The following is an 11,284-nucleotide window of genomic DNA, read 5'->3' on the forward strand; positions in this document are numbered from 1 at the left end:
TAGCAATAAGTAAAAAGTAAAAATGCCAGTTAGACATCTGATACTTTATTTTTGTTCCAATCATGATGGTTCTATTCCAATAAGTCACACTCTCTGGCCCTTTAATTCACAGACCTAGGCCCACAGTTTCAGAATTAAGTAGACTAGTTGCCTAAGTGGACCCACAGGGCTGAAGAAAGAAGCCTAGTCTAAAGAAGGACCAAATTCTGTAATAACAATAGTAATAATGACCCCAAACAGCATCCTGCTTTGACCCTGTGGAGTCTCTCACTTTGGAGGTGTCTTGCCACTAGACATTCATGGAGAGAGCAAATCCGCATATTTTCATTCCTGTATCTTCAGGAACTAAATGCAGTATCTGGCAAGCAAAAGACACACAATCAATATTAAGTATTAACATGAAGTGAATAAACTATCAATGATTTTAGTGACTACAGAAAAAAAGAAAAATTGAAACTGTTAGTCGCTCAGTCATGTCTGACTCTTTGCAACCCCATGGACTATAGCCCACCAGGGAAGCAACCGCTTTAATATTAATCAAGTTGTTTCAGGAGAAGCTAAGAAACAGACAAATTAGGTCTGGATCTCCAGGAATGAATAAAATACAGCATTTGGAGAAGATGAAGAAAGATATTACGGTAGAAGACACAGGAGATACAGGCGCAAGATTAATACATTAAAGAAACAAAAGATCAACACAGGTAGATCATGGGGTAAAACAGTGAGAAAAGGAAGGAGATAAATTTAGAAAGTCAAGGCAAATTGAGATGTACCTTGTACTTCTGAGAAATTCACAGATGACCTGGATGTGTGGCATTGTATCATGTAATCTGGAAACCATCATGATCAGGCACCTGAATTTTTTGAAAGCCCAAATAGATACTCTGGCTGTAGCGCAAACAGAAGACCAAAGAGCAGTGTGCTACAGAATGCTCAACAGAGCCGGTGAAAGACGGAAGGAGCTGCTGCTGCTAAGTTGTTTCAGTCATGTCCAACTCTGTGTGACCCCATAGATGGCAGCCCACCAGGCTCCCCCGTCCCTGGGATTCTCCAGGCAAGAACACTGGAGTGGGTTGCCATTTCCTTCTCCAAAGCATGAAAGTGAAAAGTGAAAGTGAAAAGTGAAAGTGAAGTCGCTCAGTCGTGTCCGACTCTTCCCGACCCCATGGGCTACAGCCTACCAGGCTCCTCCACCCATGGGATTTTCCAGGCAAGAGTACTGGAGTGGGGTGCCATTGCCTTCTCCAGAAGGAGCTGACTGAACCAAAATAGTAACCAGCAGAATGGATGGGAGGGAAAGCTCTGAGAGGCTTTTCCAAACTTGTGTAGACATTATTTCCTATCAGGTGGAGAAGAAAGAGCTCAAAGAGATTCTCCCCTTTCCTACCAACCAGATAGTGTCAGGAGTGACAGCCAGAGAAGAAGCTTGGAGCACAAAGATGAAGCTCAGTCTCCTGGGCCTATGTTGACTTTCAGGCATTTGGGGAAAGATAGGGAAGTATAGGTCTCAAATGTTTATTTAAAAGAGCCACCTACATGAAAACACTCAGTGTAAAAATACAATGCAAACAAGTACTAATATTTTTAATAAGTTTATGATGAGCTTGAGGAAGTGATTAACATTGTGCATTTTCTTCTCACCATGCCCTGCCATCATCACTGCCCGTTTGTGTGATAAATGGTAGTTGAAGCAGAGAATGGGCATTTAGTTTGGACTCTTTTTGAATGCTTTTACCAGGAGACTTCTTAGAATTGAAGGTTTCTAAGAGATTCATCAGGTTAACTCTGCAATGGCTTACAACTCTTTTAAAATTGATATAAGCTAGATATTCAGACATAATAATATAAGCAACTTTAAAAATGTAGAAGGAGGTGGGTTTCCCTGGTGGTCCAATGATTAAGAATCTGCCTTGCAATGCAAGGGACACCAGTTCAGACCCTGGTCAGGGAAGATTCCACATGCAGAGCAACTAAGCTTCACATCACAACTACTGAAGCCCACATGCCCTAAAGCCACAGCAAGAGAGGCCACTGTAATAAGCCCGTGCACCCCAACTAGACAAAGCCTGCACACAAGAAAGACACAGCACAGCCAAAAATAAAATTTTTAAATAGTTTTTTAAAAAAGATGTAGAAGGAGGGAATGAAAAATTGATGATTTGTTCCAAGAAACGCAGATATTCAGATACCAACTAGGCTTGAACCTTTCAGAAGACATCAGCATGACCTCCACCTCCCCATTCCCTACTCCCCACCTCCCCCACCCACGTTGCTGAACTATTCCACAGAAAAGAATGTCACAGAGAAACAATACTATCCTAAAGCCTTAGGATGTATCTATATTCCTAGGTGGAATTTCTAGAAATGACAAGGTGAAAATTGCTGGCTGGGCTAAAAACTATGCCCTTGAAGATGACAGACTCCCTGGGTTTTTTGGACACAAATATATCAACCCTAGAACTAGTTTGATATTGCTGGCTTCTTGCCCAAGCTCCAGTTAATGTTTGAGTATCTCTAGTTCTATATAGGTACAATGTTCCTTTCCTTAAGTTGCTAAAACCAAAGCTAAGAGTCAGCCTAATTAAAGGAAAATTCATTTATTAAATCAAAAGCAACCAGGGACAAGGATGAACATCTTTCAGGCTATACAAGATAGTTGATTAGCTCTTTTCAGACTGCTATCAAAAAAAAAATCTGATGAGGGATAGATGAAAATGTTCTATATTATTAAAATACATGTAGTCCCTCTATAATAAAAAAATACTTGGGGGTATATACTGATCTAGGTTTTAAGAATGAACAAAATAACAGCTTTGTGCATGCTCAGTTGTGTCCGACTCTGAGACTACCGACATAGCCTGCCAGAGTCGTCTGTCCATGGATTTCCCCAGGCAAGAATACTGGAGTGGGTTATCATTTCCTCCTCCAGTGCATCTTCCCGACCCAGGGATCAAACTCCCATCTCCTGTGGCTCCTGCACTGGCAGCATTCTTTACTATTGAGCCACTTGGGAAACACTAACGATAGCTGACTCGAATCCTAAACAGTAGTTGCTGCCGCTGCTATTTAGTCATGGAGTTGTGTCTAACATTTTGCGACCCTATGGACTGTAGCCCACCAGGCTCCTCTGTCCATTGGATCTCCCAGGCAAGAATACTGGACTGGGTCCATTTCCTTCTCTGGGGGATCTTCCCGATGCAGGAATTGAACCCAAGTCTCCTGCTTGGCAGGCAGATTCTTTACCACTGAGCTACCTAGGAAGCCCCAAACACTAGTTGCTGCTGCTGCTAAGTCACTTCAGTCGTGTCTGACTCTGTGACGCCATAGACGGCAGCCCACCAGGCTGCGTCTACCTCAGAATTCATGGTAGAAATAAAGGGGCAGATATAAGGTCTTCCTCAATAAAGGAAAAGACAAGGAAAACATACACACTGGGACTGAAGTTCTAGTACTATTCAATGTTAAAAGGGCAATGAAATTTATATTTCAAGCATTGTCTTTAACCACTGTAAGGCAGTCCAAAAATTATACTTTCTTTTTTCTATCTCACATGGAAGAGACACCAGCAAGGCTGGGACAGGACAGCAACAGAGGCCACAGCACTGTCCTCACTTTGCACCTGATTGGACAAGAGGAGAAAGAAGCAGAGAAACAGAACTGTCTCTTTCTCAAAACCCAAATGATGGAATGACTTTTTCCCCCTTGTTTTCTTCAGATTAATCAATCGTTAAGGTATCATTCTAGGCAACTGCTGATTGGAGTTCTTAGCATTAGAACAAACTTAATACCTAACTAGAACCAGAATGATCATTGCTGATAATGGGGGGGTTTGGGGAACCTCCCAGAAACTATTCCACTGATAGAGACCAAGAACAGAAGCAGGCCTTAGGAGACAGTTTTTCCTCAGTAAAACCATAGGTCCTTGGGAGCTATAAAAAATGATGCTTAAGTTAATTCCACTGAGGGTCTCCTGGGCTGGGAATCTGCAAACTCAGCTGATGGGAATAGCTAAAGATAAGAGATCAGACTATTACCATTAGTGTTCCCAGGTAGCTTTTGTCTTGGTACAGGTGAGCTGAGATTTCACAACTTGGGGTGCTAAAAATACATGGAGTTGGGATATTCACACCGAAACAGGAGGAAGGAATGGATTTCTCTCAGCTCCCAGACTAATGAGACTTAAAAGAACTCTGTTCCTTCTGTAGAATCAAGTCTTTTGAGTGAATGGAGCTGGCTTCCAATCCCCCCAGAATAAGATAGAAATAAACATTTAGGGCTTCCCAGGTGGAGCTGGGGGAATGAATCCACCTTTCAAAGCAGGAGATGTAAGAGATGAGGGTTTGATCCCTGGCTCAGGAATACCTGGAGTAGGAAGTGGCAACCCACTCCAGCATGCTTGCTTGGAAAATTCCATGGACAAAGGAGCCTGGTGGGAGTCCATGGGGGCAGCAAAGAGTTAGACATAACTGAACACAACAACATTTTAGTTCTGCACAAGCTTGAATCCTCACCCTTTCTTCCTAGACTCTGTTTACTTGTTCATAGTTCAGTGGGTCCACAAGAGAATGCATCACAAACACTGAAATATATTTAAAAAGACTTTATAAGCAACAATCTACCCAGATTTTTTTTCAGTCAAGCACTTACTACTCAATATCAAGCATTTACTTGTCTTTTCCTCTTTATCACTGCAAGATTTGTAATCTGAGGGTTTTAGTTTTGATAAGAAAAAGACATCAAAGGATATCTCAGAGAAACAGCACATAGTCACCATTTTAAATGAACCATTATCAATAAGGATTATTAAAAAGGATAAGATTAGGCAGGAAACAAATAAATCTGATATTAGACTATAAAGAAAACATTTTTCTATCCCATTTGATTATAATTGCTAAGTGTTAAGCAATACTTGTAGACCTACTACTCACTTATTAATTTGGGATTTACTTGGAAAAGTGATGCTTTCTTGCAAAACCTCCAACCAATTAATAGTAACTGAAACTGTAGTTAATATTACATGGCGTGTTGGTTTTTCTTTGGTAGCACAGACAAATAGTTATTTGAAAGCTCTTGGTTTATATTTGAAAACCTCTATTTTTTTCTTTATACGAAGAGTCAGCTAAAGATGTTGACTCCACAGTTTTCATCAACAATGTTAATTTACAACCACAAAACTACACTTTGACAGTGTTTCTTTAGTTCTGAACTGACAATGCTGTGGAGACGCTCTCTTGATCAACACCCAAAGGACAGAAGGAATGCTAATTTTTTGTTTTTCTTTAAATCTGTGGGCCCCTATTTCTCAAGAGTAACCCCTACCACTTGTTTTTGTTTTCACGAATAACCAGATAACTGCATCCAGTATGCACATGTCCTCTAGGCAACTTAAGTTCAATGCTGCTCAAAACTGATGTTCAACTTTAGTATTATTAATTATCCTTTCTTAGCTGTAATTGAAATCATAATCATCCTGAAAAGACTACCAATTAAAATATCCCTTTGCCTATATGGAAAGTAGCTCCCCTAGAATATCCCAGAAACCTTTAAAAAGGAAAAAAAAAAAAATGTTCCTTAATCTCATCTTGCAAACAGAGGCTGAAATTTTACCAAGCAGGTCAGGGACAGGGTCAAGAAAAACAGAGGTCAAGAAAGAACACTAAAGCTTACTTTTAACCTCAACCCGAAAGGATTTTTTAAATCACACAAAATCTCTTTTTTCTCAGTCTTCGTTAAAAAACAAACTTCAGCAGGTAAAAGACCTTTCCCAGTGTGGGCTTCGGAGCCACCACATGCACAGAACAGAGAAAAGCACGCAAAGCCGCTCTCCTTACCTGAGATGAAAGCAGTGCACCAGCTTTGTTACTATTATAACCATCTTTCCCAGGTCAAGGGCGCGGAACGCCCGGGTGACAAGAAGTGAAGAGCCGGCGCCGAGGCTGAGCCGCCGCGGCGAGAACCTTCTCAGGGCGCTGCTTCCCCGACACAGCTCCTCTCTCGGGCTCGGAAGAGCAGCGGCTCGCGCTCTCCTGTCACCGGGAAGCGCGGCTTGTCATTTCCGCTGGATCACCCAGCAGCTGCTACGAGCCTCGGGCTGAAGCGCGGGCGCGTGGACCAGGAGCGCGAGAGTGCGCTGCGGCGCCGGCAGAGCGGCTGCAGCTGAGGCTCCGGCAGCCGCACGTTACTGGGCAGGGAAGGTCAGCTTTCCAGGAGCCAGGATCAGCTGCCGCACGAGCCTCTCGCCACTCCGAGCTCCGCGTGAGCCAAAGCCGGCTGTGAGGGCGGAGCGGCCCCAGCTATGGAGCGTGCTCGCCTCCGACGAGGGTCTTGCACAAGGTGACCTTTTGCCTGATCTGAGAACCAAGAGGTGAGCCAAGGGTGAGATTTAGTGGAGGTAATTTTTCTCGAATAGGGAGATGAACTTCTCCCTATCCGCCTTTGAAAGAAAGAAAGAGGGGAGGAAGGGAGGAAGGGAGGGAGGCCTCCTAAGATGTTCTTTGCCGAGATAAGCCAAATTGAGGGTGGGAGGGAAAGTGGGTGGGAGGTGGGGGGCGGGGGGGGGGGTCCTAAGATGTTCTTTGCCAAAATGAGCCAAATCCAGAGAGGGGGAGGGAGGTTGGTTGGGGGTATGGGAGGTAGGAGCGAGGGGTTTGGGGGTAGGCAGACGAACACATTGCACTGCGCTTAGCACATATTTCTGATCGGTAGGTTGATGGAGATGTTTGGATGCTATCAGTGATGTTTAGTCTTTAACACTCTTCCTGCACCATCAGGTTGCCTTCGGGGTCAAGTACGTGGTCTAGGGAGTGAAGGGGTTTTAATCCTAGCAAATCACTGATTATCTCAAGGATTAGGTGTGGAATTGCCTATGTTTGAAAAATCTAGACAGCTGTGCTATGAATTAATTGATCTCTACACAAGTGAAGTCTGCCTACAGATAATTACTTTAAAAAACAAGCGTTTTATAAATGTGCAATTTTAAAATTTAAATGTTAACACGTATTATAATAACATTTTGAAGTTTCAGTCTTTCAGATGGCAAGCTCAGTGAAAGCAGGGAATGTTGCTGATTCGTGAATCCTTTTACCTGGGCTTGGTGAATGGCAAACGCTCATAAATGCATGTGTGTGACAGTGAACTGTGGGTTTGGTAGTTAATCTGTAAATGACACTTTCAGGAAGGCTGAAGTTCTTGAATTTGGTGTGAATTTTATTCTAACTCGACCTCAGTTTGCCTTTTTAGCCCAATGACACTAATTTTTGTCATAAGTGTCCAAATGCATAAGCAAACTGGCTTTTAACTAGGATTTTCCTTTTGTGTTGCTGGGTGTTCTGTTTTCCTCTCTTTCAGGCCAAGAGGAGTCAAATCCAGAACTTATTCTCTCTGCTACTATTGATATCAGGGACATTGACTGTCCATGTTTGCAGATCACACCATTATTTAATTTTGAAAAATTACTAGCTAATCAGTTCTGGCTAGTAGACTAGCCGGTGGAGGGTGAATCCAAGAGGATTTCATGGCTGCAGTGGAGCTAAAACCTGAAAGCTGGACCTGTGGGAGTCTGGACAGGAAATAGGCCTGAGCTGGGAGTCAGATGTTTCTTGAATCCTTGGTGCAGCCTTGACCTATTGATCCAGTCCCTAGGTCAGGAAAATTCTACCTCCCCACCCCATATCTGTCTCTCTTCTCCATCTCTCTCTCTCCTTCTCTTCCTCTCTTTTCCTAGTCCTCCATTCTCTGACTACTTTCCACACTCCCTTTAAGACTCAAGTGCTATTGGACTCTAGAGCTCTAACCCCTTGCCCCTTCAACCCCCTCACCTCAAACCTCCAACTCCCTCACCCCTCCAACCCCCTGACCCCCCCACTCAGCCCCCTCATGCCCCACCCTCGACTTCCCCCACTCCCACCTCTCCAAAGCATATTTTTATCTCACACTTTCTGGATTGTTTTTAACTAAATCAGGCCCTACCTACCAACAGCTGTGAATTCCTTAAGATTAGGGACAACACTGGCTGTTTCCATCTATACAATTGTAAACATCTCCACAATTACTGTTTTCAGTTGTTTTAATCACTTGTTTTCAGTTTAGATTAAGTCACAGGTGGGAGTCCTAACTCTGGTGACCAATTAGAAAATTGGTGGAGTTAATTTAGGGACATTTTCTAGAAGTGATTCTAGTTGGATAAATTAAAATTTCAGTGTAACCAAATCAAATATTTCATAACTGGGAGGGAAGACACAGAACTTTTTGTGCAGACCAGATAGATACAAATAATCAGGGTAGTGCTGTTTATTTAATCTCTGCTTTGGCCACCTGATGCAGAGTCAACTCACTGGAAAAGACCCTGATGCTGGGAAAGATTGAGGGCAGGAGGAGAGGCGGCAACAGAGGATGAGATGGCTGGATGGCATCACTGACTCAGTGGACATAAGTTTGAGCAAACTCCAGGAGATGGTGAAGGACAGGTGAGCCTGGTGTGCTGTAGTCCATGGGGTTGCAAAGAGTTGGACACGACTGAGCACCTGAACAACAGCAAATCCCTGCTTCTTGATCCCAAATTGAAACAGAAGAGGAAGCAATTATTCTCTTACCTTGGGCCCTCTGGACCCACTCATTTTATTTCATAGCAAAGATTCCTTATACCATGATCCTCATTCATCTCCTACAAATTTTTGCTATTCATTAACTTCAGTAAAGCTGGTTCTCAAAGGTTACCCGGGGTATCCAAATCATCTGAGCCAAGAATTTGTTTTGGTGACATAGCCATCATTTCTTTGGCACTTTATGCTCTTCCAGGCACAGCTAAATTCTTTACAAAGATCACATTGCATTGTAACACAAAGCATCTTTTAATAGTACTTACCACAATTTTATATTTTGAACTTACAGTGTATAACTATATGTTTGCTGAGGAACAAAAGAAAACAGTCACAATCATTGGTCATGGATATGGATAGACTATTATCATCTCTGATGATGAAACCAAGGCTTTGAGAGCTCAAGAAATAGAACTATAGGTGGAAAAAGGTTTGAAGTCCATGTTGTCAAGTGTCAGAGTTCATCAGAGCGTCACCAGTGGAGACTGCAACCACTCTTTCAGAATCCTGAGCCTTGCTGAGATAGAGGAGCCCAAAAGGAAGCAGAAAGATTCCACCTGGAGAAGCTCAGAGTTGTCGAGAGTCAACACTGTACCAAATGAAGAGTGCAGATGGAAACCGTGGGTCTTTAGTGAGTATCACTGAACTGACCTATTTACCCAATGCCTACCTTTACCTCACCTATTGGAATGTGAGCTAAAGAAATATGTTTAAAGTCACTTTATTGTTTTTGATTATTTAATAAAATTAGTTTTAGTTTTTTTCTACAATATTGTTTTTTGCCACATGTGGCATGTGAGATCTTAGCTCCCCGACCAGGAACTGAACCTTCCTCCTGCAGTGGAAGTGCCGTGTCTTAGCTGCTGGGCACCAGAGAAGTCCCTAAAGTCACTTTAAATTGGGTTTCCTTCTGGTCAAAAGCCTCCTGAAATAAGCTTGTTTCAATTTCTTATTCAAATGTTAAAATGATTAAGAATTAACTCAGTGTCTTAGCATAGCATGTGAGTACTTTCTGTCACACTCAGCCATGCATTTTATATTCTGGCTGAGCTGGACTGCTTGCTCTGACCATATCCTTTGCTGTCCCGCAGTCCACTCTGCCTTCCTCCTGCACTTTCTCCTTAGTTCTGTTTGCCACATACTTGTGCTGTGGTTAGTCGCTCAGTTGTATCCGACTCTTTGCCACTCCATGGGGTTCTCCAGGGAAGAATACTGGAGTAGGTTGCTATGCCCTCTTCCAGGGGATCTTCCCAACCTAGGGATCAAACCCAGGTCTCCTGCATTGCAGGTGTATCCTTTACTGTCCGAGCCACCAGGGATGCCCATGTCATACACAAAAGTCTCTTCCTTACTGAATGATAAACTCCTTAAAGGCAGGAATTGGCTTCATCTTTGTGTTTCACTGTATGTTTCTTGTTGTAGAGTCCATGTGGAGATTATGTTACTGAGCTGAATTCTACAATGTGTGACCTCAAACTTCTGTGTTAGTAACTCCTTACCCAGGTAGCTAAGGCTTCCCCAGTGTCATGATGGTAAAGAATCCACCTGCCAATGCAGGAGATGTGGGTTTGATCCCTGGGTTGGGGTCAAGAAGATCCCTTGGATATGGAAATGCTGGGGAAATCCCATGGACAGGGGAGCCTGACAGGCTACAGTCCATGTGGTCACAAAAGAGACACGACTTAGCAACTAAACAATAAAGTCCTTATAAAATAATAAGGATAATGCCCTCCTCAATTCCATGAGAACTTGCTCTTGGAAGATGTAATATGCTATTCTGTGATTCATATTTTTTAAAATTTTTAATAATTTTAAAAAGAATTAACTTAGTCTTACTCCTGTGGGCCTGTGTGTTTCCACACAGAAGTTCTATTCTAAACTTCAGAGTCCCGTGTCAGGCGATAAAGTGGAGCATTGGTTGTTTAACACTCCCTTTTCCTCAAACTTAAGCCCCACAGACAATGGATTATCAAACTTTTGAGTTAAATTTATAATGTACTTCAATTCTTGACTGGGAAAATAATTTTCTCTTGCTTGATACAGGATTTCTTCAACATTCATTTTTAGGTGAGATGTGTTGACCTAAAACAAACAGACTACCAGATATTTCTCCAGGAAAGATGGAATTTATTCAGTATCAGCAAGAATTGTTATGTATTATTGTTAATTTAGAGTCAATAATTATGGGTAAGATATAATAATAGTGTTTGTAAGTTAGAGCCCAACAAGGAGAGGAAACCCCAGAGTAACTTGTAAAGGGAAAGCTTAATATGAAGAATTATTCACTGTTTTCAGAGAAAACTAGTGAAAAGGGATCAAAAGAGTTCTAAAGAATACCCCGAGGATGAAGAAGTATCCAAGGAAGGAGACTCTTCCCAAGACTGTGACTCATTTCTCTGTGAGGTAGTTGCTGCCCAATGGATAACGGAGAGGTTTCCTGAGTGCCCAGGCCAGCACTGGTCCATCCTCAGCAAGCCGAGGTCATGAACAGTGGGGGCTGGGACTCCCAAGCTAGAAGGCTTCTGCAGTGATGCTAGTAGGCTGAGGCTAGCTGGTAGGACACTGCCTGCTGGGAGGCTACCTGGGGAAGCTGCTGTTGAACTGGCTGGGCAGCTAGTTGGATACTGGCTGGACTTACCAGAAAATTGCCAGGAAGTCACCAGCAAGAGGTATTGAACTCTCTGGGC

The 11,284-nt window shown here is 42.8% G+C and overlaps 1 protein-coding gene across 1 annotated transcript in view; it reads right to left on the reverse strand.

The window, feature by feature from the left end:
- The window catches only part of ARHGAP18 (Rho GTPase activating protein 18), a 199,947-nt gene extending 193,617 nt beyond the window's left edge, over window positions 1–6,330 (reverse strand). The window contains exon 1 of the mRNA XM_069598378.1: window positions 5,832–6,330. Within this exon, the coding sequence (XP_069454479.1) occupies window positions 5,832–5,875 (44 nt within the window). The 5' untranslated portion in view covers window positions 5,876–6,330. The remainder of the gene's footprint in view (window positions 1–5,831) is intronic.
- Window positions 6,331–11,284: the final 4,954 nt, after the last annotated feature.

Source organism: Ovis canadensis, chromosome 8, assembly GCF_042477335.2.
Source record: "Ovis canadensis isolate MfBH-ARS-UI-01 breed Bighorn chromosome 8, ARS-UI_OviCan_v2, whole genome shotgun sequence".
NCBI lineage: Eukaryota > Metazoa > Chordata > Mammalia > Artiodactyla > Bovidae > Ovis > Ovis canadensis.